The 20,516-nt window shown below is 38.6% G+C and overlaps 1 protein-coding gene across 6 annotated transcripts in view; it reads left to right on the top strand.

The window, feature by feature from the left end:
• Nucleotides 1-20,516, top strand: part of HELZ (helicase with zinc finger) — a 149,517-nt gene that overhangs the window by 92,730 nt on the left and 36,271 nt on the right. For all 6 annotated transcript variants that reach the window (XM_073310830.1, XM_073310828.1, XM_073310832.1 and 3 more), the window contains 4 exons: nucleotides 447-594; nucleotides 7,897-8,080; nucleotides 9,314-9,542; nucleotides 16,795-16,999. In XM_073310830.1, coding sequence (XP_073166931.1) covers nucleotides 447-594; nucleotides 7,897-8,080; nucleotides 9,314-9,542; nucleotides 16,795-16,999 — 766 coding nt within the window. The remainder of the gene's footprint in view (nucleotides 1-446; nucleotides 595-7,896; nucleotides 8,081-9,313; nucleotides 9,543-16,794; nucleotides 17,000-20,516) is intronic.

The following is a 20,516-nucleotide window of genomic DNA, read 5'->3' as shown; positions in this document are numbered from 1 at the left end:
GCTGGTATTACACCAGAGTGATATTGCTACCCAATTTCAAGTCCTTGCTCTAAGGCATTGAGTCAGGGGCTAGAGCTTCTAACTTAAATAGTTGTAAGAATTTTAATATGGGCAAAACAACATATTTTGAAATGGCTGAACCATTTGTGATGCAGCTCAGTCTGAGGCAAACGTCTGCTACAGAGAATTTCAGTTCGAATGGTTAGAGTTTGTCAACTGAAAACAGGGTTTTATAATAGGAAGTGTTGGGCAGACGTTAGGTGGCACTACCAGCATTGCCTGTAATGTGGAACCATCACATAAGAGAAATCAGTTAGAATTAATGAGTAAGAATTAGGGCTTTTGTTTCAGTATAAAACATTATTTTCTTTGATGGCATATTTCTCAGTGGGATATGGGACCAAATGCAAATTCCACATTTTATTCTGTGTTTTGCCTCATTGCAGTTACACATCTGACCTTTTCTATGAGGGCAAATTGATGGCAAGTGGAAAGCAGCCAGCACACAAAGATTTCTACCCTTTGACTTTCTTCACAGCACGCGGAGAAGATGTGCAGGAGAAAAACAGTACAGCTTTCTACAACAATGCAGAGGTAGCTCTTCTTTGGATTTACCTTTCATTGCTTTCTCAAGAATCTGAGTTCTTGGTACACTTAAGCATTTTATCTGTCACAATATCTGTTATCAAATTGCATACTTTTAGAGGTTTTTTGAACAACTTCCTATTGGGTTATGTATGTAGTGTAGTTATAGTCATGTTAGTCCCAGGATAGTCAAGAGACAAGATGGGTAAGTAATATCTTTTATTGGACTGAATTCTGTTTGGTGAAGGAGTTCAAAAGCTTGTCTCTCTCACCAAACAGAAGTTGGTCCAATAAAAGATATTACCTCGCCCACGTTGTGTCTCTGTTGGCTTTTGTGTTTGATATAGATAGATGGCAGAGATTATTTCAGCCTTAAAAGAACAGGTAGCATCCTGCACAACTTGAATATGGAATGTAGAGCTAAGCAAATAGACTACGATCCTTCAAGCTGCACCACCTCTACACCTGCATAAGCCCCCACTTCAGTCAGTGGTACTCCGCAGGGCTCCACCCACATGAAAAGCTTGCAGAATCATGGCCATAATTTGTAATCACTATTTCAATGGATTTAGCTTCTTTTTCTCTTTGCAAATTGGCTGCAAGCTGCTTACAGTTTACGCAGGCTTGTTCATTACTCAGAATTATTTGCTCGATAGTTTTTATGACATTGTGATGGCTGAATCTTAGCAACTGAAAGATAGGAATTCTTTTTACAATTTAAAATAAAGCTTGGAATTTTCAAACAGTTGCCGAATTGTTTACAGTCTCTGGTTGTGCGATCCACACTTTTTTTCACTCCTGTGATTTCCTCCTGTTCCTAATGTTAAGAATGTTTTATTCCTTTTAAAGGATGATGTTTTGTGTTTGAATGAAATGGTCAGTCTGGTTTATGCAAACTGTTTCAGTAGATGATAATAATACCTAACTTTATATTGCATTTTCAAGCAGTAGATCTGAAAGCACTCCGCAACACCCTGTGACGTAGGGAAATATTATTGTCCCCATTTCTGCCCCTGAGGAACTGAGGCACAGAGAGGCTAAGTGACTTGTCCAAGGTCATGCAGGAAGTCTGTGACAGAGCAGGGACTTGAACCTGAGTCTCATAAGTTCTAGGCTTGGGCCATTCTTCCTCTCAGCTAGAGAGCAAAGGGTGTGATGAAAGCCCATTGAAGTCTTTGGAAAGATTCCCATGGACCTAAACAAACTTTGGGATCAGGTCCGAAATGAGCATGCTCAGAAGTGATTTTTCTATCTATAGTTTTTTTCACATATTACAATGGCTGTTCTCCAGAACAACTGTCATTCACACACCCAGATTCAAAACTCTTTCCTCTTTCAGTGAGTATTTTAAAATATTACTGCTAGTAAAAGCAGTGGGATTCCCCTCTCCCATATGTAGTGTTACCTGGGCTTGACCCAAACCCCAAATCCTGACACCCACAAACTTTGAATCCCTATTCAAATTTTGTTGTTTCGGCTCCTTTCTACTAAAAAATGGTTGAACATATTTTCCTTAAACTTTTAACAACAAAATGACCCATTTTCTGAAACTAAACATAGAAAATTTCAGCCCCAACGGAAATATTGTCTTAAATTTATGAGAAAGTAAAGACAGAGGATTATAACTGAAGCTGATTTGTAGTTTAGCAACACTGTTCATTACAAAGCAAGCACTATAATAGTTGCATTATACATCTACTATCCATTAGCCATGATGCATTTCATGTGATGGGCAATTTTTAACATAGTTGTGCTGCATTTGTTTGTTAGTAAGAGATCTGCTGAAATAGGAAGCTCCTGATAGTGCAGCTGAACACTAAACACCAGTGACTTCAGGACACATCACTGAACAAAGAAACCGAAGGCTACTGACTTCTCTCATTAATGTACCTGTATCTCTTCTTCATAAATGAAAAAGGTTGTGAAAGATCTTAAAATATTTTCACTGCCATGCAGTTCAGTCACTGAATGAAAATTGAGTCATTAGTAGTCTGCAGGCAAGAATAAAGGACAAAAGCTACTTAATACTGACAAGAAGGGCTCAAACAATGCGGGAGCATTATTACTGTCAGCTTTTGCTAATTAAAAAAAAATCCCCACATTTGTATTAGCACATTCAGTGTTACAATAAAAACTGGAAGTATATTTTTCAATTCTGAAACCCTTATGCTTTTCATAAATATAAGCTTATGCACTTATAGAAGTATTTATATTATATTTATGAAAAGCATAAGGGTTTCAGAATTGAAAAATATACTTCCAGTTTTTATTATTGGTTGTAATTCTAAGCATATATTCAGAAGCAGTGGGTTTTCAGAAGAATTTTACCTGGTAGTTGAATAAACCTGCAAAGGGATTAGAATAATTTTTACAGCTCTAGTAAATCTATTCGAGTGTGTTTTAGCAACAGAATAGACTTTTTAAATGATTAGAGAATTTAGGAACTGTGAAGCTTGGAAGAATTGCATTTAAAGTATTTTCACTGTCTGTATCCAAGCCCTGCACAAATACCACCAATATATATTTACTGCACTCCTAAAATCTGTAATATTTAAAACAAACTATTCCTGGCTATGGTTGAAACTTTTATACTTGCTGACTAGGTTGGGTGGATCTGCTTTATGTTTTTGTCCGTCCATTTGTCAAGCAAACCAGAAGCTCAGAAGTAACGGTATAACAGTACAAACAACTTTGATACCTGTTGACAAATAGTGTACAAACTTTGAATATGATTACTGGACAGTCACACACTAGCACACTGCACACACGAAGAGTCCTTGCATTCTTCCATTCCACCCCACAAGCTCCTTGTGTGCCACCTTCCCATCTCCTTTTATTTCAGGGACTCTGTAACACCCCCCTCCCCATGCCAGGAGCTCTCTGTCCCCCCCCCCATTTCCTCTCCCTGCCACATGCCAGTGGCTCTGTTTCCCCTCAGGCCAAGGTCTCCCATTCTTCTCCCCATGCCAGGGGCTCTGTGTGCCCTCCTAGTTTCCCCTGTCCCCACCGTTCTTATTTCTGTATTGGAGTGATGGCCAGAGCTGAGATGGTGGGCATTTATTGTTATGGTAGAAGGTGATGATGGCTGCCATCAATCTGTTCTTTGATCTGTAGACAATTTATGGAGGTGATAGAAGCTACTGCCCAAATGCCAGGGGCTCTGTGTGTCCCCCATTTCTCCCTTCTGTTTTCTAGTTTTCATCAAATGCTTCTGCCCTTTGATGTCTAGAAAGATCCCTGAAATTTTGGAACTGATCTGATGTGGTGTTCAAAAGTTGTCCTGCTACGTTAAACAGACAGACAGACAGAGAAATGCCATCAAATTGGGTATAAAACCTCACTTCACTTGGCCAACAATGTAGTGCTAAATATAATCAGATTTGGCTTGATTGGCTCAGCTGAGTGAGCCTGGAGCTGTCCATGGCTGGGACGCTCTGTTGTCCTGATCCTGTAACTTTGTGCATGTGGGCAAACTGCTGTGTGTGGGCAGAGCCCCACTTACATCAGGGAAGCTCCTTATGGATACAGCAAGTCTGCCTGTGTGTGTGAAGCATCAGGACTGGAGCCCAAGACTCCAAGGAGCATTGGAGTTGTGAAGCAGCAGTTGCTGACAAATGGGATGGGATGGGGATAGGAATGAGGGATGTGACAAATTAAATAGCAGTCCAGCTATCCTTCAACTCCTGTTCAAGCAAGTCTGAGATTCTGAATCGCTGTCTTTGTTCAGCCAGAACCAATCTGAAATATGTCCATGCTTTAACTTCATTGAGTAAAACATGGTGAAGTGCCTGGCACCCACCCCCTAACCTGTCCTCTCCCAGCCCGGCTCCCAGTTTCAGGCATTAACTTCATGACCATTCCATTTTCATACACAAAATGACAATGTGACATTTACTAGAGGTGATAGAAACCTAGTCCCAAAGATCCACCTTTTGGATGAAGCATTTATCAAATATGTACAACTGATTTTCTGTGAACCTGTTACAAGTTTCATTTACAATATTTTGACCTTATCTGAGCACAAATCCTACAAACCTATTTGTACTGCACTCATGTAATCTGTGAGATTCACACTCTGTGCTCACTACTCACACTACTAGCATGGAAGCTAATTTGTGCTTATCAGCCTGTGGCGTAGGAAACATGCTCGAAAGTTCATGTGAAAATTTTACATTTTGTGGAGAAATGTTCAGTATTACAAGAAAAGTTTGAAATGTATGAAGTGAAAAAAGGAAGTGAAAGAACAATAAAATGAACATTTCTCGGTGTATCAATTCATTAGTATGGTTTGGGTCAGAGATGTTTGGGACAGACAGGGCCATTTCCCTTATCTAGTCAGGCTTAAGGCATAACAGAAGCCATAGAACCTTACCAGTGATTTCAGTATTTAACTCAGCATCTTGTGGTTGAACTAGAGCATCTTGTTTAGAAAGACATCCATTCTTGATTTAAATACTCCAACTGATGGGGAATTTACTCCTTTCTAGGTAATCTGTTGCAGTTGTTCATTACCAGGACAGTAACATAAAATACGTGTTTTTATTGAAAAATATTATATCCTCAGCTGGTGTAAATTAGTGTGGAATATATTAATGGAGCTTTGCTAACTTACAGCACCTTAGGATCTGGCCTGTAGTTTTTAGTTTGTATGCTACATGTCTCACTAGGATGATCCTGATTTTGCAAGTCCTTTTCTTGTCATTTCTGTTCTGTAATTTCATGTAAGAGTGACTGCATTTTTTATTTTATGATAAGTTGCAATGGGCACATACATTAGTATAAACATTCAAAAAATATTTCTCCACAGGCAGTTAAAATCCTGGCCTACTAATATGAAGGCTAATTAATGTAAATACTGGAAACAGGCTGAATTATTTTTAACAGCCCCTCTAAAGATAACTGGGTGGGCAGTGAAGGGAATCTAGAATACTTGTAGATTCTGTTACGTTGCCATTAAGAGAATGAGCTTGAGGCTCTATAGGAAAAGTCCATTGATCAGTTATACCTTGGGTAGCTAAGTAAATGTTTATTGAATGAGAATATAGATATAAAAAAGGTTTTACCATGTTTTTTAGAAATACTTGTCACTGTGTCAATATCTCCACCCAGTGTCTCTCAGTAGGGGGTTGTTGTCTTTGCTGTGTCCTCCTAGCAGGAGATCATTTTGATGAGAGGTGGAACTGAGAACAGGTCTGTTCTGTGTCATCAAGATAGAAGCTTACTGTTTTTTAAAAGCAGTTTTTAGGCATGATCCTGAAAGGTGCTGAATCTATCATCAATTCACCTGGAATTGTAGGTGGCCAGTGGCTCCAAGAATCAGGCACAGTTTCCAGTGATTGACTAGCTCTCATTGTCAGTTCTCAAAGCCCACCTTTTTACCCAGGCCTTTGTCTGAGTAAGGGTGTTCATGAAAGATGCACCAAATCTAAAAAAGGAGTAGGAATGAGAGTCATCCTTTCCTTCTCTTGCCGGTAGTGGCTGGTAATTAATTTGGGGATCGTCTGTTTGCTGCCAATTGTTGACAGCATGTTATGAATTTCTGATGATATATTTTTAAAGATCTGAATATACCCAGAGCACATATTTTATAAATGCTGATATAAATAAATTAAAACAGAAGTTGAAAATAGAAAGAAATTTAAAAATTGCTTTAGAATAACTTGGAATGTTTTTAAAAAAATAGGGATTGGAGAAAGGGTTTTGCAATGTTAACTTCAAACAGCGTTTCACAGGAAACATTTGTTTAGCTGCTTTACAAGTGTACTGCTTTCACTACATACATTTCCCTGGCTTGAGTTATCAGAGAACCTATAAATTTCTAGAACTAAAATTGTGTTTGGGGAGAGAATTGGCTCCTAATCGTTGAGGAGGCAGCATGGTCTAGTAGATAGGGCTCTGGGCTGGGAGGTCTGGATTCTATTTCTGGTTCTGCCACTTATCTTACTTGACCATGGTCAAGTCACTTCCAATCTCTGTGCCTCTGTTTGCCCTTCCACCCTTCTGTCTTGCTGTGTAGACTGAGTTCTGTGGGCAAGGACTGCCTCAGGATGTGTGTCTACAGCTCTAGCATAATGGAATTCCAGTCTCTGGGGCCTCTAGCAAGCTGCCATAATGCAAATAATAAGTAATCGTTATCATCAGATAACGTTATCATCGTTTTAAATTTATTTTGAGTAATCCCCAGACCACTGAAATTTCCCATTTTAACTCTGAAAACACTTCTCTTTTATTAGGGTCTGATTCTGCTCAGTTTGAAATCCGTAAGAATTTTGTCACTTATTTTATAGGGAGCAAGATAAACCTCAGATTCAGTTTTGTTGCCTCAGATTAGTAATAATTAATAAAGACATCTCAAATTCTCTTGCTTCCTCCTCATGATAAAGTAGCTTCTTCTGGTTAAGGCCAGGTTACAAAGATTTCCTTGAAACTTCCCAAAGTGAAGAGCACTGGCCAGCCTTTATATCTAACCCAGTGATTCCCAATCAGTGGTCCATGGAGCTTCTGTCTAGTAACCTGCATAGAGCCGGCAGGCCACATGGGGCTGAAAAACAAATATAGACTGGGTTTTCTAGTGTATTTCTACTCTCAGAAATGCACACCTGCTATGGAAGGAGAAAAGGGTTTATTTACAGTTTATTCATATACCCACTGAAGTTCTTTACTGGATTCTCCATTACTATCAGTCTTCCTAAGTGACACACAGTATGCTTTCCTCAGTTGAATTGATTGATAGCAGAGGCAGGTGCAGTCTTATGTGACAGAGAAGCTTTCAGTATACTTGCTTATGTGTGTGTCCTTTTTCTTTAGATTCCAAAATGTTACATGAAATATACAAACAGAAAGTAAAAATAAAAATAAAATAAAATACATGTATTTTGTTAACGTATCTAGATCTAGATATAGATATGACCCTAGGTCCTGATGCTCCAAAGTTTAGCATGAGCCTAACTTTAAGTATTTTAGTAGGTATAGTTAAGCATATGATTAAGTGCTTTGCTGGATAAGGGCCTTAAAGATTACTTTTTCATAGGAAACATTTGTCCTAATAGGAATTTTTTACAGTGTTCCAGAGTAATGACCCCAAATATTATTGATACTGTTGTAAGCTATAGTGTTTTGAAACATTATTATGAAATACAATAGCAGGTTTTTGTGTTTACTAAGAAGGTTTTATATAATATTTTGCCTGTAAAATCCTGTACAGTTTTAAAATTCCACTTCTGTTTTTATATAAAGGAATGATACTGGATTAAAAAGCAAATAAACACTTAACAATATTTTTGACTCAGGTTTTATGATTTTCTTTTTAAGGTATTTGAAATAGTAGAACGTGTTGAAGAATTGAGAAGAAAATGGCCGGTAGCTTGGGGAAAATTGGATGATGGCAGTATAGGGGTTGTAACACCATATGCTGATCAAGTGTTCCGAATTCGGGCAGAACTTCGAAAAAAGAGATTATCTGATGTCAGTGTAGAAAGAGTGCTAAATGTTCAGGGTAAGTAGTGATTGCATGTCTTAAGAATCTGCTAACAAAGATAAGATTGTGAAATGCAGTCCTAATTTCTGTATGTAATTTACCAATCTATGTAATTTTTTAACATGTGATATAGGAGGCTTTTTACAGTAAGCTTTTTAATTGTGATCCCCAGATTTCACACTCAGAATGTCTTTGATTGTACTTTGTAATTAGAGTATGATAGTAACAGCAAGTTAAACAAAGGAATAACATATAGGAGAAGCAGTTAAAATAATCTTGACTCTGAGTAAAAAGAGTGGATATAATATACAGTCACTAATGTTGGTGTGACAGGATCTGACTAGTGCACGTGCTCATTGGATATTATTCCATCCTAGAATACCCAAAGCAATCAATGTGTGGTTTGTGAAATATAAAATTTTTCAAAATGAATATGACTTTTTGTGTTAATGGAGGCAAAAAAAGACCTTACTTTTTATTTCTTTATGTAGCTCCAGCAATGTGCTAGGCACTTTGCAAACAATTATGGAGACAGACAAGATCCATAAAGAAACATAATGCCCCAGAGTGTTTGCAATCCAAGGACCCAGTCCTGCAAAGGAATCCACGCTCTTGGACTCCTAGTCCCACATGGTGTTCCATTGACAACAGTAGGATTCTGCGGGGGCATGTGGCTTTACAGAATCGTGTTTTAAATAGACAAAGAGCGGACAAGTGTCTGCCGGGTAGCAATTGGCAAACTCAGATAGCTGAGCAGGAAAGAACAGCCTATTTCACATAGGTAGAAATTTGTATTTGTTTGACTTTTATGGCATTTTTATTTGCTAAGCTGTGAAAGAGAAATGGCTGAAATGATGTGCATTTTTTCCTGCGGAACAGCCTTATTTTTTTCAGATGTAGCCTTTAGTGTAAATTGGTACCGCACCTATTACTGGCTGAACAGAAACTGTGCAGAGGTGTTCAGAACTTCAGAAAGTTCTGGAGTGCTTAAAACTGGCATGGAAAACAAGGATTTTAAAAGGACAAATTGCTCTTGCAATGAAAAGTGTTCTTCATAATGCATTTTAAAATGTTAAACTCTTATTATTCTTGCACAAAGCTCTTTACATGAAGAGTAACTAATGACTCTCTAGAATTACTTACATATAAAATGTCAAGTTCTGAAATCTGTCTAGCAAGTGTTGTGATTTGGTTGCATTACATCTGAAAATGGTTAAAATTATCTCAAACTTTCATCTCTCCTTTCTTTAGGAAAGCAGTTTAGAGTTTTGTTTCTCAGCACAGTGCGAACACGGCATACGTGCAAACACAAGCAAACACCGATCAAAAGGAAGGAACAATTACTGGAGGATTCAACAGAGGACTTGGATTATGGTTTTCTGTCCAATTACAAACTTCTCAACACTGCCATTACAAGAGCACAGTCCCTGGTAGCTGTGGTGGGAGACCCAATTGCTTTATGTTCCATTGGAAGATGCAGGTACAGTATATGTGTGTTCTTTGGCTAAACAGGGGTAGCAGAAGTGCTAGTGAATATTATACATTTGAGTACAATCTATGGACTAAGTAAAACTGGTCTGCTTTTTAGGCTCCAAAGTCAAATGAGTTGCATTTAAAAAATTGAATTGGAGAAACATATATAATTTTTTACACCATTATATATATATATATTCCACTAAACAAAACCTTCATTAAAATCAGTTAAAATTGCTCAGGTGAAGCCACACCATCGGTAAAAAGCGAGGAAGACACTAATTGGGTCTCATCCGTCCCTTGCAGACTACAACTATGGTTTCACCTTGTCCATATTTATACCATCCATTTCCACCACACACATGCCTTCTCTTCTATACTAAACATGCAATTCGTAACGCCAGCCATGCAGAGTCCTTAGAAATTGATGTTTTCTGATTTTTGGCAAGGTTGAGTTGGTGTTATCTTGAAACACTTTATTGTGTATAGTGTATATTCTGAACTGATAGTGTTGTTTAACTGTGTTACCTTGGAAGATTGCTAATGGAGGGAATTGTTTATTTTTTAAGTGAAAATGATTTGTAATAGTGTAGTTTGTAATGTTTCTAGTAGTGTAAATCAGGTGATGTAAAAGGATGTATTGTGTTTTGTTTTTTCAATAGTTGGATTTATGGTGGCATGTTCTTGTGTTTCCAAACAATAACACCAGTAAAGGTGAGAAGTCACCTTTCATCTATCTTGGTGAACTTCAGAGTCTAAATGGGATACTAGCATTATTAAGCACATGGCAATCTTTTCTTTTTTCTTTTTTTTTCTTTTTTCTTTTTTTTTCTTTTTTCTTTTTTCTTTTTTTTTCTTTTTTCTTTTCTTTTCTTTTCTTTTCTTTTCTTTTCTTTTCTTTTCTTTTCTTTTCTTTTCTTTTCTTTTCTTTTCTTTTCTTTTCTTTTCTTTATCAAGTACAAAATCTCTGTGAATTGAACATGAAGGTAGCAGAGATATGATCACCAAAAGACAGAATGCCAAGTTAAGGTACTTCTCTGTCCAACAAAGAAGTGACTTCAGTATGGTTGAAAATAGTATCTTCTTTTAGGACTCTGCTCCTTTGAAATGTTTTTAGGTAGGGGAAACTGAAATGCAGCATTGGCAGAGCCTGATGTGGACTTTCAAACTGAAGAAAAGACAAGGCAAAGGTGTAGTGAGGGTAACCAGCTGAGGAAGAGTGAGATAGTAAGGGCGGGAAAACTTTATGCAAGGGCCTCTACTCATAGGAAAAGTGCCACAGGATCTTTAGTGTTCAGTCAGGGTCGACCCATCTTTGATTCTTAATGTGTCCTCCAAAATCACATTGTAGCTGTTTGTTACTTGCTCAAGAGCCTGCATTTCTATATGTAATGAAGGGTAATTGACAACGCATTCTTGTTGTATTTGCTAATTCTGTAATTTGTACTTGATACTAGTAGCTGAAGACCCTCCATTTCATTTTCAGCTGTTTTTAATGTGCTTATTATAACATTGCATGTCAATAAAAATACTGCAATTAAATTTGGGCATTGAAAAATAGCATGATTTATTACTTAACTGTTTTTTGTGTGAAACATCATGGCAGTCATATGAAAGTGGAAGGCACAAAGCCATCGTTTAGCTATTCTCTGTAAACCTAGAATAAGCTAAATGGGAGCTGAATAAATGAACTTCCTGAAGACACGAATAAGGAAAGGTGAAAAATGGTAGGAGATTTAAACAATCATTTTACGGATGTAAAGGTCTTTGTCTTCAAAGGGTTCTCTTTCTATGGAAGGGGCAAAATGTTCAGATGGTCAGAGATAGAGCCTTAAGCTTGCTTCTGAAGTAGAAGAAATGCTGCACTGACTGTGCTATAACAATGCAGCAAAAGTGTGTGTGTGTGTGTGTAAGTCATATGTCCCTTTACATTGACTTCACTTTCCTGAGCAGTGTCTCTCTATTACAATGCTTCTGATGTTCATGGAGATGTTCAGAGAAGCCCAAATACCTTTTATTTAGAAAATGGAAACCAAACCTTTATCTACTACATTTATTAAAATATAATTTGAATTTAAATACTTATTTAAGGGGACAGCATCAAAATAACCTTTTCTTTAGTGCTGCTAACAGGTTATTAAAATCAAAAGGATTTTTGTGTGTTTTATTTGTACCATTCATGTTTCTTGCTTGCATTTTTGAACATGCCTGATTTATGTAACTCACTGGTCAGCATTTGTTACCCATACTCCTTCGTACTTGAGCCACAGATGATGTGAGTTTGTTACAACTCCCAACACCCAGGGCTTGGTTTTCTAGCTCAAGCTGCAGAGACAATTCATGTTTTCAGCTCTGGAGGTTCCTGGTTCTCTCCCTTGGTGTATTGGAAAAGATCCTGGTCATCACACTTAAGGAAATCGGTCTGTTTCAGATACTCCCTCTGCCCCACCGTGGGCTGTTGGGACACACTGGGTTTGCTCAGTAAGGGGACAAGGCTCTTGGATCCATTAGTACCACAGACCATTATGTGGCCTGCTGATTGGCTCAAGGGTCATCATTTTTAAGTGATGCATACAGTTCATCCATACATTCTCCAGCTTCTGTCGGTTCAGGGTACTGAGAAAGACCTTGAGACCCAAATTCTGACCCCTTTGAGTCCCGATAGCAAAGCATTATGGCTCAAATTTTCGTAAGTGACTAGTGTTTTTCGGTCTCTGAACTTTTTAAGTGCCCAACTTGATAGGTTCCAGAGGTACACTCTGTCCCAACACATTTTTAGAAATTGGCCCCTTTAAAGGGTCTGAAATTTATGAAAATGTAGGCCTAGGCCGCCATTAAATTGCAGTTTTGACAGCTAATGGTCCAGTCTGCCTTTCCAAGTCCAACAGCTTTTATGTATATTCTGTGCAAAACTTACGCAACCAAAAGTTCTTTAATTAAGAAGTAAGCAATGTGTGGGAACTTTATCAAGAAGATGTGTCTTGAGCAATGCTTTTAATATGCCATTGTCTTGTTTCACTGAATAATTGAATATTTACTGTTTGAAACTCCTGCTGGAGGGCTTGGGCACTCTGCTATTAAGAGAGAGTGAGTTCTTTTTTAGCACAAGAGAAATTCAGAAGTCTGGAAGAAGTGACATTTTGTGCAGAAAAACAGACCTCAAAAAAAGTTTAGAGAGTTCTTGAATTTTATAAATATTCTAATACCTGTCAAAGTGAGTCAGGAATTTGTAGCTGTAGTTGCAGAGAGCTATGTGAAGTAGCCCCGGGTAATTATTGCCTTTCTGTATATTACAGGCAGACTAGACAGGGCTGTTTGGCAGACGCTCCCTTTAAATTCAGGAGCAACTGCAAAGCAGAGATGGCAGTGTTTTATTTTCTGTTCTTACATCCCAGTACAAGTGTTCCATGTGTAGGGAGACTGCTTGGTGCATTTTAAACAAAAGTGCATGGGCCTCAGTGGAGTTCTGGTGGTTTGCGGTAGGTTTGATGACTGCATTGAGTAATCACAGAGAGCTCTGTCATTATAGCATCCCAGTGAAATATTTCCATATTGTTGTTTAATTCTCACTTAAATACTTGCAAAATGTGTTTGCCTTACAGTCAAATGACTTGATGCTCCTGCAGAAAATGGGTCATCTATATAGTGAAATTTAAAAGCGCACTTCTCATTTACATGAAATCACAGCGAAAGATTGGCATTAGAATGGCTATTTTAAATTCTTATGTGTATGCAGCTTGGTCTACAGTACATACTTACTTCGATATAACTGTGTCGCTCAGGGTGTGAAAAATCCACACCCCGAGCAATGTAGTTATACTGACATTAAACCCCTGTGTAGGCAGTGCTAGTGCCTCTTTGTGGAGGTGGTGTTGTTAAGCTGATGGGAGAGCTCTCTCCGATTGGCTTAGAGCGTCTTCACCAGACATGCTACAGCGGTGTAGCTGCGCCATTGTAAATTTGTAGTGTAGACCTACCCTTAGTAACTATTCCTGTGGTCTTGCAAGAGAGACACTTGTCCTCCCTCAGGTTCGCCTGCGAATGGCACTGGTCAACCAGTGGCTTCTCTCCTTAGGATCTACATTGCCATAGGCTGGGTGAGCTTGCCACCTGGAACTAGGCTGATTGCCTGTCCTGTTTCCTTAAAAGGCCAACTGCAGAAGGAGACAAGGGGTAGCAAATAGAGTATGTTTCCTATGTTGTTACAGTTGCCAGCACTTCTGATCCGATGCTTCAAAACATTCCCTAAACTTGGTGAGGTATGACATGAGAAATTGTGTATGACTAACCTGGTTTATTCTTGTGCTTTGCCATTCTGAACAGGCTAAATGAAATGAAAAGGGTTTAAATAAATGTGTATTTGTGCGAATAATTCTCCATCTCTGGCTCTAGACAGTGAGCAGAGTTATTTTTAAATGCAGTATTAATCTTTTCGTTCATTCTTTCATCAACACTAGAGTAATTATAAAATTTAAAGCAAAAGGTGTTGGACAAGGTGTGGGGAAAAACTATCCACCTGCAAATACACAGTGTGTCACCCCCTTAATCAACTCATTTTCTAATAAAATTGCTCAAGAAATATTCTGAAATATCTAGGATGCCTGGGTATTATAAAGTCTAGACTCCTAGCTGTGATAAAATAATTCCATGTCATACATGGGCATGGAGAAATATACCAGTGGCAAAGACTCAGCCAGCATCTGGAATGTTAATTCCACTGGAGCTAAATGGAGCTTTGCTATTTTTTTTTCTGCATCTTCACCTATGTGGGGTGAAATCCTGACCTCACTGAAGTCAACCTGAGTTTTGCCATGGACTTTAGTGTGGCTAGATTTTCACTCTAGGACTGCTCCTCTCTTGAAAATTCTGGAGATAACAGGATTTATCTGTGCTTCTTCCATTCTTGCGTCAGATTCTCTGCCTTCCACAGTGCATGCAGAGCAATGGTTCATCACGTCCACGTTGTCCTATAGCATTCGTTGCTTTTAGAACTCATTTTTTATTACAATTATTTATTTAAATTACCATAGCATGTGGGGGCCCTAGTCATGGACCAGGACCCCATTATGCTGGGTGCTGTACAAATATAGAACAAAAAAGGCAGTATTTCCCCCATTTATTGACCAGAACTGGCAGATTCTGCTCCTTGAACATGACCACCCACTAAGCTCCTCTCTGTATGCCCGGTGGCCGTAGTGGATCAAGGAACTTTGATCCCTGAACCCTTTTTGCAGGTCAATGTGCAGTAGACCTGCAGAATGTCAGTTATACAGGTTTTGGGGGACTACAACACTTGTGCATTCTACACAAAACACTTGTGTTTTGGCCTCTCTCTCCTATGGAAGAGCCAGACAGATTTTTGCCCAGGAAGGCACAGTCTTTTGTTTTTAAAAATAATTTTTGCTCATTCGGATGGCCTCATGGGATGTTCATTTGTAAAGCGGGCATTAATTATATTTCCCATCTTCTGTAAAGCACTTTAAGATTTACATATGACTATAGTTCTTATTACCTTAGGTTCAGGAAAAACCAGAAGAAGCAGGCACCCCAATCTGCTTATGAATAATGGAAATACATTATACAGGCCTTCCATTTTTTCAACACCTTCCAGTACAGAAATCAATCTGAGATTGTCAGCAGACGTTTACGAGTGTAAAATATTGTCAGCCTGTCGTCTTTAATCACTTACCAAAAAAATGAAAATTAAAGAGACGGATTATTATTCAGTGTGCCTTTTAAGGTTTTCATCTTTTCAAAGTCTAATGTAGTTTTTTCCCCTACATCTTTTATTTTTCATCACCCTTCATTGCTTGAAGGAGATAATTTAATAATTTTTCCTTGATTAAAGGAGATAAGATCCTGGTTGTTGTTGTGTTGTGTTTTTTAAACAATGACCGATTTAAATTTTTTCAGAGGAAAATGACTGTCCCATGTTCTGCTTGCTTTTCAGAAAAAGTATTTGTTGATAGAATTTCTAAAATCAAATGTTTTACCAATAGATATTGTCACGTGTTTTAAAAAAAAAAAGAGTAGACTTCTACATGAGTCACACTGAGAAATTGGAATGACAGATTGAAATGATCATTTATTGAGCTATTTAATTAAAAAAAAAGCTAATTACAGCACTATAGGGGAAAATAATACAATCCTTTTTCTTACATGAACCTGGAAACCCCTATTATATATATACAAAGTATTATAATAAGAACAGTTTGCATTTATACCTGCCATTGAAGGATCTCAAGTGTTTTACACGTACTAACATATTAAGCCTCACAACATACCTGGGAGGTAGGCAAGTGTTAACCCCATTTTACAGATGGAAAAACCAAGGATCAAAGAGGTTACTTGCCTAAAGTCATGTGGTGAATCAGTGGCAGAGCCAGGAAATGAATTTAGCTCTTCTAACTCACCGTCCTGTGCTTTAACAGCGAGACTGTCCTTCCATATTTTGTCCCACTATTGCTACCAGACAAATACTGTGTGATTTGTATTTAGTAGTGTTACTTCAAGAAAACCAATAAAAACTCAGGGTCATATTGTTCCACCTGTCTCAGTTAATGGAGTAGGGCATGCTGCCTCTACCCTTCCGCCTCCACTGGGGCTGGACTCTTTGGAATGGGAGGGCTTGGGGCCATGAGTACAGCTGCACTTTGCAGTTTAACACTGCTAAGGATATTAGTGAATACACTAATTCTGATCCTGTCAGTGACAACTTCCTTCTTCCAGAGGAGGCAATATAGCCTGGTTGATGTGGCATTGGACTGGGACTCAGAAGACCTGAAATCAGTTTCTGGCTCTGTTACTGCTTTGCTGCCTGACCTTGGGCAAGTCACTTTTTCCCCCAGGCCTCAGTTTCCCTATTTGAAAAAATGGGGATAATGATACTAATCTTCTTTGTAGAGCACTTGGCTTTTTGAGCTTTAATAGAGTCTGTGGTGTTTGTGTTTGCTCTTCCATAAAATTTCCAGGTTAGTGCAGTCTCTGCTTTTATGTTGACATAGGTATAGGAATCAGATATGATATGACATAGGGTTAGGGCTGGAGTCTGATCTGCCTGGACAGACCCTTATGCCTACTCTGTGGCTGGGGCTCCGCATGGATGTGTGGGCCCAGCCCCTGGATCTCATTGCAGAATTGGAGGCATGATGTGTAAGATGGGCATGTAGGAAAAATACAAACTGTACTTTGCTGTGTAAAACCTCTGTTAACTATAACCTGAGTTGGTAAATCTTATTCTTTCTAACTGTTTTCCATAGGAAATTTTGGGAGAGGTTTATTGCCCTGTGTCACGAGAATGAGAGCCTCCATGGTATCACGTTTGAACAGATCAAGGCTCAGTTGGAGGCTTTGGAGTTAAAGAAAACCTATGTGTTGAATCCACTGGCACCTGAGTTTATCCCTCGGGCTCTGCGACAGCAGCATTCTGCAAATATCAACAAACAGCAACAATCACCACCCAAGGTAAAGCATAACTGGTAATGAAGTTTGTCAGGGGGTGGTAGTGAAGGTAGAAATACCTGTCGAGAAATGATATAAAAGGTTTATTGGGCTGGTGGTTGTTTTAAAATAGCTTCCACACACACATACAGACTTGCAGTTGATGGTGTCAGTGCAATTGCTGAAGGGGCCTTCAACAATTTCAAAAGCAAGCACTAGACCTCATTACAAGGTGGTATTTATTTAGCAGTAGCGTGGGCTGGCCAAGATTGGATCTCTCATTGAAAGATGTGCTCTAGCTCAACCACCATTCATTCATTCTTTTATTGTTTGTATTACCGTAGCACCTAGGAGCCCCAGTCTTGGACTCCATTATGCTAGGTGCTATACAAACACAGAACAAAAAGACAGTCCCCACCCCGAAGAGCTTACAGTCTAAGACAAGACACAACAGGTTGATACAGACAGACCAGTGAGGGAGAACAAAGAACCCGTGTGACAATAACCACAATTTTTTTAGGCTTGGTGCAAAAATTACCTCAGGTGAAATTCAGTGGCTTATATTTTGCAGGAGGTCACATTAGATGATCATAATGGTCCCTTCTTGCCTTAACTGTATTGAAATACAGTATTTATTTAGCATTAACTGATGATTGCTGTTCATCAAAAGGCCAAATTTAATTACCGTCAAGGATATAACTGAAAATCTGAAAATCTTCCTTCCACCTACATCATCACAGTAATAAGAGCTATTCCATCTGAACATAGTTGACAAGTTGTCATCTGAGATGACAGGAGTAAAGTAAGCAGATAATACTTGAACACACGTAGGAAGTAACTACAATAAGTAATAAAGCTCCCTTTTTTTCCTTTCAAGTTTTAAAAGCCTGTGATTAGTTCTGTTTTTGTTAGGCCTTTTAAAATATAACATTTATTGTTGTTAGTGGAGAGGAGGCTGGAGACCTGAATGATGCTGATGTATTTCTACTACTGAAGAAATAGGAAGACTAGTCCCCAAGAATTGTTCTGTACTGAGTTTATGGATATCTGTGCAGTTCAAGAGGTATTGCCTAACTGTGATCCACGCTGAAAAGTGACTCTGTAAAACTGGTACCTTCTTACATCTGCCCCAGTGCTTATTCAGCATAAAATGTCTTCCTTGACCTACAAAGAGCCATACTGGGTCAGATCATTGGTCCATCTAGCCCAGTATCCTGTCTTCCAACAGTGGCCAATGCCAGGTGCTTCAGAGGGAATGAATGGAACAGGTAGTTCATCAAGTGGTCCATCCTCTATCACCTGTTCCCAGCTTCTGGCAAACAGAGGCTAGGGACACTTCAGAGCATGGTTTTGCATCCCTGCCCATCCTGGCTAATAGTTTTTAATAAGTTTTTTACATCTGTGACCCCTTCAGGGCCAAAACAGCTAATATGGAGTTAGCTGGATTTTGTACTGGCATGTGCATTATCAACAGAATTGCTAGGCCTAATGTGAAACCTAACTGAAGGCAATGGAGTTGTGTTTATTAATGGTGATGCTGCACAAACCAGAAAGAAGCTGGCTTGACTTTCAGCTCTCAGGTTGGGTTCGTTTGCTATTGGGGGAAGTAGTGGAAATTTTTTTTAATTTTTTTTTATTTGTAAATTTAATCCAGAAGCCATTGAGAGCTCCATGGTGCCATTTGTACAGAGTCATTACGTGTATAGAACTGCACTGTAAATTTTTTAAAAAAATCACCATGTGATGCAGTTACATACAGAATCTTAGTCAAAGGAGACAATCTTTCCACATTTTGAAAATACGGTCCCTGAAAGCAATTGCTACAGAGCATAGCAAGTTTGTTAGGTCAAGCAGAACTTTTATGGGCATATAACAGACCATCTGATACCAATTGACAGCATAAACCAATACAGCAATAGAATTATGTAAACAACAAATGGGTGATGATAAGGCACAAAACTTGACTAAATTGTGATTTGGTATTAGGTCTCTTAGTATACAAATAGCCCCTTTTTAAAAGCTTCTGGGGTTTTGTTTGCTTAAACACAACTATTAAAAATAAATAATTTTCTTTTCAAAAATAATATTAATCCAAAAAACCATAAGAAAATCGGAGACCAGTCTGACACTGTCCTTTAATCTATTTTATGCATAGGTCAACATTTGTCAAATCCACCTGTCTCTGTACTTAGACAACTGATTAATTAGCTCAGACTTCTGGAAAACTGCCTAGACTTATCTACTGGGCAAGTAAAGTAAATAGGTTTTTAAAAATATTTTAAATTTGAGAGTGCATCTCCTGATTCAGAAAAGCATCCTATTCAGCAAAGAACTTAGGAACGTGCTTAACTTTGAGCGTGTGCATGTCCTGTTGATTTCAGGTGCTTAGGTGCTTTCTTCAGTTGATGCCTAAGTGTTCATTAACATGTAGGAGTGATAGCACTGAATGTAGCCTCCCTTTCTAATGTAAAATACACCCAGCAGAAGAGAACTCATCCCAAAGATCTGCTCTGTCATCCCTTCTGGGTAGCAGATACCAGGGGGATAAAGACCAAGCAACTGATAATGAATTGCAAAAGGTGGGGTGATTGATTAACAGAAAATGACTGAAAGGATCTCAGATTATCATTCAGGGTGCATGGTGCCATGCTTTATCGCCTCCACTGCTGCAGCATAGCTTAGCAGCAATTGACTGGCCCATCACTTCTACTGCATCTCCCCTCACTGCGGCATATACAATCTCAAGAGCGATAACATACAATGTTTCTGACTTGGGGAAGTATTTCTGCAATACATATAAAATGTGATATATACTGTTGAGCGGTAGAAGAAAGGGATTATGTTAGCACTACTGTCTGCCGTCTCTTTGGCTACGTCTACGCGATGAAGTAGGGGTGTGATTCCCCTGCTTGTGTACACATAATTGCACTAGCTTGATGTGGACTAGCAGTGTAGCTGTGGTAGCATGGGTAGCAGCAGCAGAGGCTGAATACAAACCTGCAGGGGAGTAGGTACTCAGTACCGCTAAGCCATACCTCCACTGCTACTATACTGCTATTTATACTCACAACCCTACCTCCTAGTCTGGAGGTAGCCTTTGGTGAACAATGCTTAAATTGACCGTGTTGGATTTTCCAGTCAGTTTCTAAAATGGTTGCCTTAGTACATTATTTACATTTAGCAGACTTTTACATACGTACAGCTTTTACAGGCCTTTTGCTTATTCTTTACTTTATTTTCAGCCTTCCTATGTAAGTGACTGCCTTCTTGTTTTTAAAAGTGCTCTTGTCCTACAAATTATACAAATAAGGATTAGCTCCTTAGCCCTTATTATACATGTCTTTTGAATACATAATCAAAAGTTCCCTTCAGCAAAATGTAAATGTAATGTATACAAACAAAGTCAAACTAACTGAAAATCAAGTATCAAAGCTTAAAATCTATGTAAATAATTTTTGTGTGAAGATAGCTGTTACTGTTTAGAGATTTCAGAGTAACAGCCATGATAGTCTGTATTCGCAAAAAGAAAAGGAGTACTTGT

This window comes from Lepidochelys kempii, chromosome 14 (genome assembly GCF_965140265.1).
Source record: "Lepidochelys kempii isolate rLepKem1 chromosome 14, rLepKem1.hap2, whole genome shotgun sequence".
In the NCBI taxonomy this organism is placed as follows: Eukaryota; Metazoa; Chordata; order Testudines; family Cheloniidae; genus Lepidochelys; species Lepidochelys kempii.
This window is presented reverse-complemented; position numbering and strand designations above follow the sequence as displayed.